An 18,324-nucleotide genomic window follows, 5' to 3' on the forward strand; every position below is an offset into this window, starting at 1 on the left:
GGCAGAGCCTGGTGGGCTGCCGTCTATGGGGTCGCACAGAGTCGGACATGACTGAAGCGACTTAGCAGCAGCAGCAGCAGCAGCAGCAGCAGCAGCAGCAGCAGCAGCAGCAGAACTTACAGTGGGGGAGAGACAGGCTAAACATGCTTTCACAAGTACTTTCTAGTACCTCCTGTGCCCCAGGACTGTAGACTAAGAAGTTAATAGAGTTAATAGAAGTTAACAGAAGATAGATGATGAACTCTTCTTGAGGTCACACAGAAAGCTACACAAGAGAGGACCTCTTAGACCGCCTCCTGTTGGTCTAAGACAAAAAGAATTCATCTGTTGGATTCAGCTGGACAAGATGTGGAGAAGAATATCCAGAGGGAGAGAGAACAGCACTCTGGAAGCAAAGTGGAGGTGAGACTGAGTATGGCCTGATGTTCCAGGAACTGAACTTGCCAGCCTGGGATGGGGGCAGGGGAGAGTGGTGGACAGTAGAATGGCAAGATGTTTGGCAGGGGCCAGCTCCATGGGAGCCTCGTGTGTTAGGTTCTATTTGGGAATTTGTTCTATGGAAACTGAAGGCTGCTGAGAAGTTTAATCCAAGTGACATGATCCCCAATCTCCTGGGGATCGCCAGCAGAGGGATGGGGAGGGTAACTGGGGGCTTTTGATAGAGTCCTGCTGGGGAGCTTCTGAAGCCTTTAAGCAGATGAGGGATTATGAAAGTGGCTATAGTCAGGCAGTGGGCTGACTGGGTGACATCAGGGAGGGGCAGAGGAGGGGGTGTGTATCTTCCCAATTCCTGTCGTCGTGGAGGGAGACAGGAGGCAGGTCCCCTGCCACCGTCAGTACACCAGGGTCACATCAGGTGTGATCACAACAGGTCGGAGGCTGAGGATCCCAGATTTGAGCTATAAACCCTGGAAACAATCAACCAATTTGAGGGAGGCGAAATGCGAGAAAAATTAGGAGAATTAGTCACAGAAGCCCAGGGAAGGGAATATTCCAGGAGGCAATGGTCAAGGAAACTGTGAGTGGAAAAGCTGTCAATCACGTTTGGCCGCAGGCAGGTCAAAGGTCCCTTGTGCGGAGGCCGGGGTGAGGCTGGGCTGCGATATTGCTGAGGAGGGAAATAAGAAAGCGGTCAGGCGGTGGCTCTGGGCGCCAGGATTACAGACCCCGCAGAGGCTCTGGGTTCGGGAGGGATTTCAGCCGGCCTCCACCGGCAATGTGTTTTGAAGTTAAAGATTGCGGTTTATTTCCCTGCATAAGCTTTGATGATAATGGTGAGCAGGGATAATAAACTCGCCAAAATATGAAGAGTGACAGTGACGATGAGTTATATACTGCCTGGGGCGCTTGCCAAAATACATCTACTTGGAGGTTGGAGACAACGTGCAGAGGATGGCTTGCCTCTTCGGCGCCCGCAGCCCCGCCTCCTTCAGGCTCCCTGGTCAGCTGGCAGGGGGCGTGGCCACCCGTCACCCCGCCCCGCAGCCTAGTGTCACGTGATCTGCCAGTTCTGGGCGATAGCTTGAAAATGGCGGCCGGGTGTGGTGAGGGGCACGCGCCGAAAGCCCCCGTCACCCCCTTTCTAGTCTTCTGACAGCACCTGCGGCAAAGCGGCTCCTTTCCGCCTCAGCGGTGGGCGCCGTTCTGGGGCCAGGTTGTGAGACGGTCAGTGTGGTGGTCCGCGGGGAGGGGCGGTGTGTGTGTTTCTGTGTGTGTGTGTGTGGTGAGGGGGGCGAGGCCTGTAGGAAAGAAGACCTGGTTTGTAGGGGGATGTTGCCGAGCGAGGAGAGACGGCGGCGATCGGGCGGGGAGGGAGCGAAGGCCTGCTGAGGAAGGGTGAGGCCGGGTGTAGGGAAGGGAGGGTGGACGGGTGAGGAGGGGGCGACGCAGGGCGCGCCGCTGGGTCGGGGAAGGTAGGGGGCGGGCGGGGGCGCGGGGCCTGGCTCTTGGGGCGGATCCGCGCCTGCCGGGGGCGCTGGGACGGTCTCGGACTTGCTGTCCCCAGTGGTCAGCCTCTCCCGGGGCTGCGATGGGGGATGTGTGTGACACAGGTGGGTTTTTTTTTTGGTTCGTTTTTCACCGGGCAGCCTCAGGCACACCCACCACCACCTTGAGAACCACCTTAGGCGGTCGCGCGAAGGCAGGCGTCCCAGATTCCTTTTCCCTGGGCTTTCCAAGGGCGTGGTGGTTGGGTTTTCTCGTTTTTTGTTTTCTCACCGGGCTCCATTACTCCATTGTCCACTACAGGCCGTTATTTCAGCTAAGTATCAGCGAGCCATTGATTACGATGCTTCCATGATTTCTTTATATCGAAGCGACTTCTTTCTCAGCCACTGACGTTCGGTTAGTTTTCTTTCAGATTGTTTTGACACATATAAAGGTTTAAACCTATTATTATTTAAACCTCTTTTATTAATAACTATGGACCCGTCTTTGGTAGCCGCTAGGGGCACCGGTTAAAAATGTGGCTTTCTTAGCCTTACCCTCAGAATTCCCATTCAGCAGACCTGGGGTGTGGCTCAGAATTCCTAGCCCCCATCTCTACCTTCCGACGGGTAATTTTAATGCGTTTTGTCAGTGCCTCAACTTGGAAGACACTGAGGGTGAGACGTCTAAATTTTTTTTTAAGCTCCTGAGGTGATCTGATGCAGAGCCAAGGTTGAGAAATACGGGGGCAAGGTTGTGTTCTTTGTTCTCTAGCTTTACCAGCATGGAAACCTTCATCAGAATCATTTTGCGGTGCTTGTTAATAAAATGTCAGTTTCTGGGCCCCAGATCTAGTTGGGGGAAAGCCCAAGGAATCTGTATATTGGCAAGCTTCCCCAGCAACTTTGCATACAAGTTTGAGAACCTTTGTTTTACACTCCTGAGTGATTTCCAGATTTGTTTTTCCTAATCCGACTGCAGGGAGATCCAACCAGTCCCTTCTAAAGGAGATCAGTACTGAGTGTTCTTTGGAAGGAATGATGCTAAAGCTGAAACTCCAGTACTTTGGCCACCTCATGCGAAGAGTTGACTCTTTGGAAAAGACTCTGATGCTGGGAGGGATTGGGGGAGGAGAAGGGGATGACAGAGGATGAGATGGCTGGATAGCATCACCAACTCAATGGATGTGAGCCTGAGTGAACTCTGGGAGTTGGTGATGGACAGGGAGGCCTGGCGTGCTGCAATTCATGGGTTGCAAAGAGTCAGACACGACCGAGCGACTGAACTGAATCCTAGGTGGATTCTCCAATTGAGGTTTTTTGGAGCACCTCACATTCAGCCTGGTCTTGTTCATCTAGCAAGGGTGGTGGGGAAGGAGGGGCCAGTAACCAAGCAGAGGAAAGTCCTGAAACTTTCTCCTGATTTTGCTGTTTGTTAATGGGACCACCATCTTCCCATCACCGGTGTTTGGTATCTAGTCATCTTTGACCTGGTCTTTCATTTCCAATCACATAATTTTTAAAATTTCTACATCCAGAATCTTTGTTCTAGATATTTTGGTAGGTCTAAGGGTCCAGTATGGGGGATTTTATCCTATTCAAGTTCCTGTCTCTCATTTCTCCATCCCTACTGCCTGTCCTCTCTCCTGTAGGCTGTTTTGGTGGTTCCCTGACTGTCTCTAGGGTTCTGATTCCAGGCAGCACATCCTACTGGGGGAAGCTTTTCCTGGGATCATCCCCCTCTTCCCTGCTTTTGCTCAAGTTCTTTGTCAGTTTCTCTGTTATTGTGTTAGTCAGGGCTGTTTAGAAGGCAGGAAACAGAGATATACTCTTTTACCTCGGGGAAAAGGTAATTTATAGGACTGACTGAGAATCAGCAAGAAATTGGGATCTAAAGCAGCTCCCACCTTCTGTAGCTCCCTCAGCGGCCTCATTTGTTTTCTCTGGAGAAGTCTTTTTCTCAGTTCATACCTGTTGAGTCCTCTTTCTGCTGCCTGGCTGCCTCAAAACTGTAACATTTTGTTCTTGGCCTGTAATGAATGGGTATCTGGTTTCTAATTTCCAGGTTTAGAGAGAGGAATCTGATTGGCTAAGGTTTTCTTTTTGAACAGTCACATGTCCTCATATGCTCATACCTGGATATGGCTGATGGTAGTAGAGAAAGGAGGGAGAGAGCAAGCCCTAAGCTGGTCTGGGAGGAGGGTGGGTGGTCAGGGAAACCTCCCTGGGGGAAGGGACTTTGAAATTGCAACCTCTAGGCTGTCTCTGGGTGGAGGCGGTGGGGGTGGGGGTGGTGGGATGAGTTGGGCAAATGAATTTGCCCGGAGGAGGGGAAGATCCTGGTCTTCTAAAGGTGAAGGGGAGAATGGTTTGAAGCTGACAGTTAATTTCTGAGTGACAAGAGCAGAGGATGCTCTCATATGGAGAATGTGTGTGTGTGTGTGTGTGTGTGTGCGCGCTCGCGTGTGCGCTCGTGGAGAATGGGGGTGTGTGTGTCTGTTTTGAGATAGGTGAGAATAGTGTGTATTTGAGATAGGTGAGAATAGAACCTGTTTAAAGGATTTCTCTGTGTGTGTGTATGTGTGTGTGTGTTGAGATAGGTGAGAGTAGAACCTGTTTAAAGGATTCATTTAAGAGGGAAAGCAGAGATGAAAGAAACCTCTGAGGGAGGGATGGGGGCCTTCCAAGAACATCATCTGATTTATGGGCACACTTGGGATCAAACTTGATTTGTTAGAAGTCTGGCTGATGAGAGTCATTTTATAACTGTCAGCTGTGGCAGATGGTTTTGTCCTGTTCAGTTAATAAAATGTGATGTGACTTGATCAAATTCAGTTCAGACAACATTTATCAGTTCTTTTCATATGCACAAGAAACTGTTTTAGGTACTTCTGAATTTGTGAAGGTGAGACTTATGAAGTTGCTCCTATTAAGAAATTTAACAGTAAAGAAGTGACGGGTGGATGAATGCAGAGATTACCAGATTTCAGGCATGTAATATTCAACGATCAGTAAGGTCTGCCCTAGTATCCGCCCCCCGCTCCCCAATACACAAAGCAGAGCAGCATCTAATGCAGCGCTCCCCAACCTTTTTGTCACCAGGGACCAGTTTCATGGAAGACAGATTTTCCACGGACCAAGGGGGTGGGGGACGGTTTCGGGATGATTCTCATAGGGAGCCCACAACCTAGATCCCTTGTGAGCACGGTTCACAGTAGGGTTCATGCTCCTGTGAGAATCTGATGCCCCTCCTGATCTGACGGAGGTGGAGCTCAAGTGGTAATACCAGTGCTGGGGAGTGGCCTCAAGTACAGCTGAAGCTTCCTTCGCTCACCTGCTGTGTGGCCTGGTTCCCAACAGGCCCCAGTATGGGGGTGAGGGACCCCTGACCTAATGAACCCTTACGTACCCATCCCCCAGATCCGACAGTTATCAATATTTTACCAATTTTATTTTGGCTGTTTGTTCCCCCAATACCCCTTTTCTCCTCCAGTACTTTAAAGAGCGCTGAGACTCTGTAGGGCAGGAATAGTGTATTGTTCAACTTACCAGTGATAACCTGAAGCATAGTGCATTGCAGATTATAGCCTTTCAGCAGACTACTGTTAGATCGGACTATTACTCAAATACAGCAGTGTAGAATTGCATGCATTTTCTCAGTTATATAACAAAGATCATCTTTCCTTACTAGATTTGTTTAAAGAGTATCTTTCTGGTAGCTTAAGGGATGCAGCTTCAATTTCTAAGTTGGTTTTATAGAAAAATTTTATTACCATTTTCTGCTTAATCTTAGTCTGAAGGAATGTATGTTTGAAGTCTTAATCTTAGTCACTATCTATGATTGATGACTGTTAAGTTTTATGTGTCTTAAAGTGATATACATGCAATCCACATAATGGATTGGGGAGAGAGGTAACAAGATTTGAAAATCTAAGATTTTCAATTTTTTTAATAATTGGTCAATGTCTGTTACTATTTTTCTTTACTCATTCTAGTCTTGTGGGATTTTGTGCTGAGAAAAATCTTTGATCCAAATAAGACTTTGTCAGGCATGTGTGTGTGTGTGTGTGTGTGTGTGTGTGTGTGTGTGTGTGTATGTGTGTATGTATATATGTGTGTTTATAAAGTAATTGCAAACTTACAGTCAACTTGTAAGAATAGTACAAGGAACTCTCTTCCATGCCTTAACCAGATTCACCAGGTGTAAAATTAAAAGTTAAGGTATATATGGTTTCTGTAATTATATTCATATTAATTTCATGTGGGAGAGGCCTATGTGTGCAGGTCTGGTGGAGGAGGGATTTAGGCAGAAAAGCTAGCCAGAGGCCTGGACGTGGCACAGTGCTTGGCATGTTCAAGCAGTGACGCGGTGAGGGAGAGGGGTAGGAGATGAGGTCAGCAATGTTAACACCCTGTCACTTAAAGTCATCTAGGCCAAGGTCAGACATTCGATTTTTACCTTGAGGGCTCTAGGAAGCCACTGGAGGACTTTGAACAAGAAAGGATGGAATCTGACTCAGTACTGCTTAAGGTGTGGTTCTTCAGCCAGCAACCACAGTGGTAGCATCACCTGGGAGCTTGTTAAAGGTGCCGGGGCTGCATCTGGACCTACTTGTCAGAATCTCCGAGGGAAGGGCCCAGGCGTCTGTTTCACAAGCTCTCCAGGTGATTTTGATGAATATGATGATTTAAGAAGCTCTGGCCCAGCCTACATTTTTAAAAGATATCTATGGTTGCCTTGTGGAAGACAGACCATCAGGAAGGCAAAAAGGGAGGTAGGGAGAGCAGTTGGGATCTAGGTGAGAGGTCACAGTGACTGGGCCAAGGTGGTTGTGATGGAGGTGGTGAGTAGGAATCAGATGTGAAATATATTTTATAAGTAGAACCAAAAGGTTTGCTCTTAGATTGAATGTAAAGTGTAAGAGGAGGTGATGAGTCATTCATAATTCCAAGGTTTTGGCCTTAGAAGGATGGAGCTGGAGTGGCCATTTACTGATTGGGATTATATAGCAGGGGGAACAGTGTAGTGCTTTCTCTTGTTTGTGGGTGATGAGGGGTGGGTTTGGGGGTGTGAATGAGTTAAGGCAGGAAAGCCTGGTGTGCTGCAGTTCATGGGGTTTCAGAGTTGGACACAACTTAGTGACTGAACAACAATAATGAGTTAAGAGTGAGATGAGTTTGAGTCTTGGGAAGAGGGGGTTGCACATTTTGACAGCTGAGCTTTGGGGCCTTGTTTTAACTCCTGCCAGTGGAGGTGTATTTGTACAAGCCTAAGGTTAGGAAAGATATAGTTAGTAGTATCTTTTTTTTCCCCAATCCCAAATTACATGTATTTTGTCTAATCTGCTTTAACAGGTATTGGAGTAAAGAAAATTATAGCTTTCTGTGAAAATGTCAGTTCTAATATCACAGAGTGTAATAAATTATGTAGAAGAAGAAAACATTCCTGCTTTGAAAGCTCTTCTTGAAAAATGCAAAGATGTTGATGAGAGAAATGAGGTAAGACCAAGATTCTAAAGGTTAATTCTTCTTACAAATGTTTGTGGACTACCTACTCAGTAAGTGCAAGGCACTTTGCTAAAAGGGTAAAGGTAAGTAAGAAATACATAGTTCTCACCCTCAGTAATATTGACATAACTTCTCACAGTTAAAAGTACTTCGAATTTTGTACCTTTGAAATACATCTGAACCTCTATAAATGACTGAACATTGAATTAATGATTTAAATTTATGATCGAGAATTGTGGTTGACTTTTTTTTCCAGATAGAATAATCACTATTCAGAAATGATTCAAGAATTACTACAGAAATCAAAAGTATTTCTAGAAAACTTTAGAAGGGCTTCTAATCGCAATCTTTTTATAAAAGATGAACCAGAAAAAATAGATTAACCAGACACTATTAGGGCTTTTTGAAATATTTTCTTTATTGGAGCCTCAGCTGTCTTCCTTAGTTGTTTATTATACCCAGCTTGGGGTTTTAAAGACCTGCATCTTTAAGAGACAGCTAAATAGGTTGTGTGTTCTGTTTACTAAGATTGGGGAGTAAATATTTATTGTTTTCATTAACTTGTATTAGATATTTCTGTTCAACAATCCTAGCAGATAAAATGGTAATTTTATCATGAACAGCTGAGCTGCAACATTTTAGGGACTAATAAACTTTTTGTATGATTTTTTAAGTGGCCAAGTATGTACGTTTTATAAAACTTAAGAAAAATAATTCTTTTTATTAGAATTATAGTTTCAATACAGTATAAATTTTTTTTGCCTGTGAATAAGATGAATAAGGACTGATTTTATTTTTATAGAAATGTATATGTATGTATATATGTGACTTATGTGTTAGACCTGCAGGATTTTCTTTATGATTTTTTTTTTTTTACAGTGGGAAAAAAGTAAAATTTACTGTCTTAACCATAGTGTGCTGTTCAGTAGTGTTTAGTAGTATTAAGTAATTCACATTGTTGTGAAATACCTCCAGAATTGTTTCAAAGCTGAAACTCCATAACCATTATACAATTGCCTGTTCCCCCCACCCCAGCCCCTGGTAACCACTGTTATACTTTCTATCTCTGTGAATTTGACTACTCTAGGCACTGAATATACGTGGAACTGTACAGTGTTTGTCTTTTTGTGATTGAGCTTCCCTCATAACTCAGTTGGTAAAGAATCCGCTTGCAGTGCAGGAGACCCTGGTTCGATTCCTGGGTTGGGAAGATCCACTGGAGAAGAGATAGGCTACACACTTCAGTATTCTTGGGCTTCCCTTGTGGCTCAGCTGGTAAAGAATCTGTCTGCAAAGTGGGAGACCTAGGTTTGATCCCTGGGTTGGGAAGATCCCCTGGAGAACGGAAAGTCTATCCACTCCAGTATTCTGGCCTGAGAAGTCCATGGACTGTATAGTATGTGGGGTCCCAAAGAGTTGGACACGGCTGAGTGACTTTCACTTACTTCATTTAGTATAACATCCTAAATGACATGCTGGTTCATCCATGTTGGAGTGTGTGACATGATTTCCTTCCATATTAAAGCTGAATACTATTCCATTATATGTAGAAGGGCTTCCCTGATAGCTCAGTTTGTAAAGAATCTGCCTGCAATGCGGAAGACCTGGGTTCAATCGCTGGGTTGGGAAGATCCTCTGGAGAAGGGAAGGGCTACCCATTCCTATAGTCTGGCCTAGAGAAGTCCATGAACTGTATAGTCTATGGGGTTGCCAAGAGTTGGACATGACTGTATTTTGGTTAGTTTACATCATTATTCCCTTCTATGATTATGCATAGTTAACAGTTGTTACACATAAATGAGATTAAAATTTATAATTGGAGATTGTTCATTGTTTTAAAAGAGCTGCTTATGGAAGTAGTCATTCTGTTGGCATTAAGTAATATATTTGGAATAATAAAATGATAGTTTAAAAAGATTAAGCTTTACCTCATAGATACTTTCTTTGGGAATATTGAGAAAATAGCTTCACTTGCTGCTGCTACTTACTGCTAAGTCGCTTCAGTCATGTCGGATTCTGTGCAACCGCGTAGACGGCAGCCCACCAGGCTCCGCTGTCCCTGGGATTCTCCAGGCAAGAACACTGGAGTGGGTTGCCATTTCTTTCTCCAGTGCATGAAAGTGAAAAGTGAAAGTGAAGTCACTCGGTCGTATCCAACTCTTAGCGACCCCATGGACTGCAGCCCACCAGGCTCCTCCGTCCATGGGATCTTCCAGGCAAGAGTACTGGAGTGGGGTGCCATTGCCTTCTCCGAGCTTCACTTGGAAGGAGAAAAATAATACACAATAAGCACAAAATTGTATTGATATTACTCACACAAAGAATGAAGTGTATTTGGTAAAAAACGTAACGTTATCAGGCATGTAGTAACATTTAAGGAGTTTTAATGATATTTACCTCTAGTTTAGTATTATGTCAGTTAAAATTGGAGTTTTAAAATAATACCTTGAAGCAACCTGGCATTGTTAAATTATGGCTCAGTGTGAAGGTTATAGAGAAAGTAACTTTTTCAAGGCCTTTTTTTTTGTTTTTTAGCATTTTGCTTCTACAGCTTCTGATAAAATTTAATTTTTATAGAATTCTAAAGAGTTACTTAGACTTTCTTTCCTTCTTTCTCACCTTTAAAAAGTGAAGTGTTTGGTTATCAGTTTTCTAAAGGTTTCTTAAATGTTATCAGTAAAAGAAAATAATGTGGGGGAAATTGCCTGTTGCCGTCCTTAGCGTATAATCAGTTGCAATTAGTAAATACCAGTTTTCTCCCTTCTTTCCTTTCTACTTTATTTGTAAACTAGATAAAATTCTTGGCCTCTGAATATTGTCAAGGATGGCAAGTCTTTGCCCTTTGTATGAATATTCTCTATGATGGCAAGTCTTTGCCTTTTATAGAGTAGTGAAGGGCTTTAATTTAACTTTATTTTTGAAAAGAGCAAAAAGTCACTCTCAGCTCTTCTTAATAGGGTATAGTGTTGAGGTTGAACATTATTCTCTTGTTGAAGAAAGTGAAATGGGACTCTTAAGTTCAAGAGATGAATTTTGTCACGTGCTTACAAGTAGAGGCCCTGAAGGAAAGTTCAAAGGAGAATTTTAAAATGTTTTACTGTCACTATTATTATTGGAAGAAGTAGCAGCTATCCTCAGAATGCCACTGCTTTAAAGAGCAATAGTTATTTAGGTCCAGAAACGTGGCTAAGACAGTAAAGAATCTCCTTGCAATGTGGGAGACCTGGGTTTGATCCCTGGATTGGAAAGATCCCCTAGAGGAGGGCATGGCGACCCACTCCAGTATTCTTGCCTGGAGAATCCCCGTGGCCAGAGGAGCCTGGCGGGCTACATACAGTCCATGGGGTCGCAGAGAGTCGGACATGACCGAGCGACCGAGCACAGCACAGCACAGCACACCTGAATACAAGTGGGGCTACCTAGGAACTGGGAAGACCAAAACGATGCTGGAGAGGCAGTGTTTTTGCATGGTAGCTTCTCGGAAGCTGAGATAAAACATGGTACATGCTGTGGGGAACTTCAGCTGGAATGGCAGGGTTCTGTTTTGGTGTGTTTTGGTTTGAGGTTCTTACCAGTAGGATAGGGGTTTTATGAGTTATGTGATCCTATATTTTTGGGGAAAGAAATGGACTTGAGATTTGCTGAGATGTGTGTAGCGGGTTAGGTAGGGAAGGGGCTTTTAGTGATTCACATTGAAGTAAAAGAATCAAGTTGTCATGACTGTTTGTTTCTAAGTCGCTATCTCTACAACTGTAGTTACTAGATGGATTAAGCCAGAACTAATAGAATAAATATGTTTTGTGATAAGGCACAACTTACAAGGTAAATATCATTCTATCTTTTTGGATTAATTTATGGCAGCCTTTCCTGAGAATCACTTATTTATTTGGATAGTGAAGCTACAGAAGGTTAAAGATTGCTTTTGAGTCATGTAATAGCTCCTCAAATAGTGGCTTAATCAAATTAAGGTCTTACTTTTCTCACGTAATGACAAGCTGGAGGAGCCATTCCAAGGTCTCAGGATATCTTCCCAGGCTCCTTCTGCCCTTCTGGTCACTCCATTGGGTGCCAGTTATTCCCATCAGTTGTTTTGATACAACTGCAGCATTGTGTCCACATATCAGGCAAGAAGGAAAAGGGCACAAGCCAGCTGAGTTGGTCTAATTACCAAGCTTTCCCGGGAGATTTCACTAGAGTGGTAGCATGGATAGTTTCCAACTGCAAGTAAGGCTGAACAATGTAGGTTTTTTCGCTAAGCAGACTGCCACCCCCAACAAAATCCTGTCGCTGTAGATATTGGGTAGACAAATGGTAGTTTCTGCAAGAGAAATTTATGACTATTCAAGTCTCATTTAGCTTGTTTATAGTTAATCACGTTTATACCAACTTTTTTTGTATTATGGTTTTTTAATACACATCTAATTTATTTTTTCCCTCATACTTGAAGAGCACCTTTCTTTGCGAACTATCTGAAGTATGCCTGTGACCACAGAAGGTGAACAGAAAGCACCCAAGTCTTTGGATTTGCAGTTTTGAAAACTGATGTGCAAGTCCTGTATCCTTCAGTTCAGCTCAGTCACTCAGTTGTGTCTGACTCTTTGTGACCCCGTGAACTGCAGCATACCAGGCCTCCCTGTCTATCACCAACTCCTGGAGTTTACTGAACTCATGTCCATTGAGTTGGTGATGCCATCCAACCATCATCCTTTGTTGTCCCCTTCTCCTTCCGCCCTCAATCTTTCCCAGCATCAGGGTCTTTTCAAAAGAGTCAGCTTTTTGCATCAGGTGGTCAAAGTATTGGAGTTTCAGTTTCAACATCAGTCCTTCCAATGAACACCCAGGACTGATCTCCTTTAGGATGGACTGGTTGGGTCTCCTTGCAGTCCAAGGGACTCTGAAGACTCTTCTCCAACACCACAGTTCAAAAGCATCAATTCTTTGGCGCTCAGCTTTCTTTACAGTCCAACTCTCACATCCATACATGACTACTGGAGAAACCATAGCCTTGACTAGATGGACCTTTGTTGGCAAAGTAATGTCTTTGCTTTTGAATATGCTATCTAGATTGGTCATAACTTTCCTTCCAAGGAGTAAGCATCTTTAATTTCATGGCTGCAGTCACCATCTGCATTGATTTTGGAGCCCAGAAAAATAAACTCAGCCACTGTTTCCACTGTTTCCCCATCTATTTGCCATGAAGTGATGGGACCAGATGCCATGATCTTCGTTTTCTGAATGTTGAGCTTTAAGCCAACTTTTTCACTCTCCTCTTTCACTTTCATCAGGAGGCTCTTTAGTTCTTCTTCACTTTCTGCCATAAGGGTGATGTCATCTGCATATCTGAGGTTATTGATATTTCTCCTGGCAATCTTGATTCCAGCTTGTGTTTCTTCCAGCCCAGCGTTTCTCATGATGTACTCTGCATATAAGTTAAATAAGCAGGGTGACAATGTACAGCCTTGACGTACTCCTTTTCCTGTTTGGAACCAGTCTTGTTCCATGTGCAGTTCTAACTGTTGTTTCCTGACCTGCATATAGCTTTCTCAAAAGGCAAGTCAGGTGGTCTGGTATTCCCATCTCTTTCAGAATTTCCCACAGTTCATTGTGATCCACACAGTCAAAGGCTTTGGCATAGTCAATAAAGCAGAAATAGATGTTTATCTGGAACTCTCTTGCTTTTTCCATGATCCAGCGGTTGTTGCCAATTTGGTCTCTGGTTCCTCTGCCTTTTCTAAAACCAGCTTGAACATCTGGAAATTCACGGTTCACATATTGCTGAAGCCTGGTTGGGGAATTTTGAGCATTACTTTACTAGTGTGTGAGATGAGTGCAATTGTGCGGTAGTTTGAACATTCTTTGGCATTACCTTTCTTTGGAATTGGAATGAAAACGGACCTTTTCCAGTCCTGTGGCCACTGCTGAGATTTCCAAATTTGCTGACATACTAAGTGCAGCACTTTCACAGCATGATCTTTTAGGATTTGAAGTAGCTCAACTGGAATTCCATCACTTCCACTAGCTTTGTTCATAATGATGCTTTCTAAGGCCCACTTGACTTCACATTCCCGGATGTCTGGCTCTAGGTGAGTGATCACACCATCCTGATTATCTGGGTCATGAAGAGCTTTTTTATACAGTTCTTCTGTGTATTCTTGCCACCTCTTATTAATACCTTCTGCTTCTGTTAATTCCATACTATTTCTGTCCTTTATCGAGCCCTTCTTTGCATGAAATGTTCCCTTGGTATCTCTGATTTTCTTGAAGAGATCTCTAGTCTTTCCCATTCTGTTGTTTTCCTCTGTTTCTTTGCATTGATCACTGAGAAAGGCTTTCTTATCTCTCCTTGCTATTCTTTGGAACTCTGCATTCAAATGGTTATATCTTTCCTTTTCTCCTTTGCTTTTTGCTTCTCTTCTTTTCACAGCTATTTGTAAGGCCTCCTCAGAGAGCCATTTTGCCTTTTTGCATTTTTTTTTCTTCAGGATGGACTTGATCCCTGTCTCCTGTACAATGTCATGAACTGGTGTCCGTAATTCATCAGGCACTCTATCTATCAAATCTAGTCCCTTAAATCTATTTCTCACTTCCACTGTATAATCATAAGGCATTTGATTTAGGTCATACCTGAATGATCTAGCGGTTTTCCCTACTTTCTTCAATTTACACCTGAATTTGGTAATGAGTTCATGATCTGAGCCACAGTCAGCTCCTGGTCTTGTTTTTGCTGACTGTACAGAGCTTCTCCATCTTTGGCTGCAAAGAATATAATCAGTCTGATTTCGGTGTTGACCATCTGGTGATGTCCATGTGTAGAGTCTTCTCTTGTGTTGTTGGAAGAGGGTGTTTGCTATGACCAGTGCATTCTCTTGGCAAAACTCAACTAGCCTTTACCCTGCTTCATTCTGTACTCCAAGGCCAAATTTGTCTATTCCTCCAGGTGTTTCTTCTACTTTTGCATTCCAGTCCCCTATAATGAAAAGGATATCTTTTTTGGTTGTTAGTTCTAAAAGGTCTTGTAGGTCTTCATAGAACTGTTCAACTTAAGCTTCTTTAGCGTTACGGGTTAGGGCATAGACTTGGTTTACCATGTTATTGAATGGTTTGCCTTGGAAATGAACAGAGATCATTCTGTATCCTTAGGGCCATAGATTCACCTAGTTGGCTTTAATTTATATATTATACCAATGAATTTTTTATCCCAGTTAATTAGAAGGCAGAAACATGCTGTAGAAAGGAAGTCAGAGACATTAGCGCTGACAGAGGCAAGCCTGGTATAATGATTGATGTCGGTAGTTATGACTCAGAGTCATAAACATAATGTTTTAGTTAATCTGTTTAACAAGTAGCAATGTGCACATTACTTTAAGAAAAAAATGGTTATCATAAAGTTATAATAAAATATAATATTTAAAGGATAAACTTTTCACCTGGAAAATCTACTTATGCATAATATCTCATTCTCTAGTGACTCTGGTTGAATGACATGTGACTACCACTTGTAATTTAGCATCCATCATTATATGAGTGTCTGTCCGTAACTCAATTTACTTGTGTATCTTAACTCAGTCTTTGTGTTTCTCTATACTTGTATTCTTACAGTAGCATGTATTGTTACTAGGATTATTTGCTTGTTCATATGTTGCCATTAGTAGATTTATAAATTCTTCTGTACTTTTCTCACTCATTTACTCATTTACAAATACGTGAACACCTGTGTGGCAGTCACTGCGCCTTACGGGGGAGTTTCAGTATTCAACAAAACAATCATGCTTCCCACCCTCAGGGAGTTTAGGGCCTTTAGAGGAAAAACAATAATAGTTGTTTATCATGCAAATAAAAGTGTAAGTACAAACAAGGATTAGCATGGTACACAATATTAGAGTGGGTTAGCAAGGCTTCCCGGCTGGGTTGGTGTTTGACCCAAGAGATGCCAGGTGGGAAATAGTTAATTGGGTGGGGTAGAGGGATCTAGAGGTGTGAAAGAGCTTGCTTACAGTTTGAGGGCCCACGTGCGAGGAGGAAATGGCCTGGCTTAGGTTTCAAGGTAGACTTTAATGGACTGCAGGCCATATAAGGACTTCAGTTCTTACGCAGAAGAGTCTAGGAAACCATTAAGGATTTTAAGCAGTGGAATATTGTCAAATTAGCATTTTAAAAAATTACTGATGTTTTCCTGCACATTGATATACATTCAGTAAGTAGGTGCTTAATCTGTCAAATGGAACTTTGGTTTTGGTGAAATTTTTTTCCTTACATCTTGGTATGTTTTGGCACCTTTAGTACTGTCACTGCTAGCCCAGAGCTTCTGGTCTGTTTCATGTCACGGCATGTACAGAAAATGATCGTGTGGGTCCCGGACTTGGGATAGACGAAGCTGACAGCTGGAGGGAACCTGTCCCAGGATCCAGCTGTCCAGGCCCTGCCCCATAGTCTAAAGGCTCGGGAGCCCGTGTCTTAACTGCCGTGACTCATTCTGAGACAGGCTGGACAGCGCTGCTGTAGCTAGTAGGAACTTTAGTGTAATGAGTTAAGGTTATAAGGGAAGGCTTCAGAAAACTCCATGATATTGCAGCACCTGTATTGTTTTTACTGTTTGACTTTTCTCCCTCTGGTCCTGATAAAAACATCTTATACACACAGCAAAACTACATTGTGTATCACATTCTAGCTGTATTGTTAGAGGATTTGGTTGCCATAGATATTCTGAGATTATTGTGGAAATTGCTTTTCAGTGCCTAGTATTACACATGTTGCTTATTTTGAATAAAATTGCAGTGCCCAAAACAGATTACGAATGCTATTGTAAGGGAAAAAAAAGCATTTTCTCTTTGACTTTCATATTATTTGTAAGCTGAAAAGTTGAATTCAGAGGTGTTTCTAAATTAAGTGCTGTAAATAGAGCTTAACATCATGGAAATGTATGGGTGGTATATTTAACTGGTGTTTCAATTAACATGCAGCATCCTGAATGTTCTCCATGTCTCTTCCGTCTCTAGTGTGGCCAGACTCCATTGATGATAGCTGCTGAACAAGGCAATCTGGAAATAGTGAAAGAATTAATTAAGAATGGCGCTAATTGCAATCTGGAAGATTTGGTATATATTGACTTACTCATTTGCCTTTTTCGTTTCTTTAACTTTGCTGCTTGGTTTTATGAAGTGATTCAGAAGTAATAGATTACAGATTGTACTTCTGCTGTGTATCACCATTGCTCAGTAGTATGCTAACTTGAGTTTTTAAAAAGGGTAATATAGGAGAGGAATTTTTACCTTCATTGAGAAGTCTCAGCTCTTTGTGTATTTTTTTATGTATAGATAGCACTCACTGAATAAGCAGCACATGTAGCCACTCCAGTATTCTTACCTGAAAAATCCCATTTACAGAGGAGCCAGGTGGGCTACAGCCCATAGCATTGGAAGGAGTTGGACACGACTGAGTGACTAAGCACGCACGGATATACACACACTCAAAATTAAATGCCTGCCTAGAAGATATCCGTGTAAGAGTCATACTGCTAAGTAACTCCCCATAATGGTATCTTACTATTATAAACATCATTACCTAGGATAAGCCAGAAAGGTGTGGTCCCTTCTGATACCATTTGTGAAGGATAAATCACTATTCGAGAGGCTTACTTCTCTGTTTTTGAGGAATTATTTTTCAGGGTCTCATAGCCATATCTGTTTTTCTGTTTGTCTTTATAATTCAAATTGATGATACTAAATTGACGATTGTAATTCAACAATCATTTAAATTAAATGACAGTACACGTGAATAAAAGGATAGGATAATTGCAGCCTTTAAAAAATAAAGGCTTTATCATTTAGTTTCTGAACACATCACGTGGGATGGTTTTAGTTTAATAGTTTGTAAATATGCTTTTTTATTTGATTACAGGCTCTTGAATTTCAGTTTATAATAGTGGTTGTAGCCACATGGATTAACTTTGAGGTTTTGATACTTATTTTTTCTCCTTTTTAAAAAACACAGTGATTAAAAGTCCAGTGAAAAGACTGCAAAGAGTTGTAAAGCCATTTCTACATCATTATAGTCAATAGGTAGAGAGATAAATTCTCTTTTTTTTAGATAAATTCTTAACAGAGCTTATGCTTCAGTATTATTTCAGAGTAGCTTAGAGTGTGTCAGATCATGTCAATTTGGTATGATCATCTGTATGTAAATTCAAATTTAACTGACTTTGGAATGTTATTTGTTTTGAAACGATAACATTTGTGTCTGTATGTTTTAGGATAACTGGACAGCGCTTATATCAGCCTCAAAAGAAGGGCACCTGCACATTGTGGATGAGCTGCTCAAGTGCGGGGCCAGCTTGGAGCACCGGGATATGGTACAGACTCACTTTACAGTTGTCAATCAGCTGCAGTCTCAGTAACAGTAATAGATATTTGTGAAGTCTTGTATTTTTGTGTGTCAGGTGACATTGTTTTTAGGGTTAGGCATTGAAATGACCCTCAGTTCAGTTCAGTTCAGTCACTCAGTCGCGTCCGACTCTTTGCGACCTATGAATTGCAGCACGCCAGACTGCAACCATGAAATTAAAAGACGCTTACTCCTCAGAAGAAAAGTTATGACCAACCTAAATAGCATATTTAAAAGCAGAGACATTACTTTGCCAACAAAGGTCCGTCTAGTCAAGGCTATGGTTTTTCCAGTGGTCATGTATGGATGTGAGAGTTGGACTGTGAAGAAAGCTGAGCGCCGAAGGATTGATGCTTTTGAACTGTGGTGTTGGAGAAGACTCTTGAGAATCCCTTGGACTGCAAGATCCAACCAGTCCATTCTGAAGGAGATCAGCCCTGGGATTTCTTTGGAGGGAATGATGCTGAAGCTGAAATTCCAGTACTTTGGCAACTTCCTGTGAAGAGTTGAC

At 42.6% G+C, this 18,324-nt stretch overlaps 1 protein-coding gene across 9 annotated transcripts in view; it reads left to right on the forward strand.

Annotated features, from left to right (window-relative positions):
- Positions 1–1,544: 1,544 nt before the first annotated feature.
- Positions 1,545–18,324, forward strand: part of KIDINS220 (kinase D interacting substrate 220) — a 94,028-nt gene continuing 77,248 nt past the window's right edge. For all 9 annotated transcript variants that reach the window (XR_008200121.1, XM_052648346.1, XM_052648345.1 and 6 more), the window contains exons 1-4: positions 1,545–1,665; positions 7,281–7,424; positions 16,430–16,528; positions 17,683–17,781. Coding sequence is in view for 8 of the 9 variants with exons in the window: in XM_052648346.1 (XP_052504306.1) it covers positions 7,317–7,424; positions 16,430–16,528; positions 17,683–17,781 (306 nt within the window). In the remaining variant the exon portion in view is untranslated. The remainder of the gene's footprint in view (positions 1,666–7,280; positions 7,425–16,429; positions 16,529–17,682; positions 17,782–18,324) is intronic.

The sequence above is a fragment of the Budorcas taxicolor genome, chromosome 11, assembly GCF_023091745.1.
Source record: "Budorcas taxicolor isolate Tak-1 chromosome 11, Takin1.1, whole genome shotgun sequence".
Classification (NCBI taxonomy): domain Eukaryota; kingdom Metazoa; phylum Chordata; class Mammalia; order Artiodactyla; family Bovidae; genus Budorcas; species Budorcas taxicolor.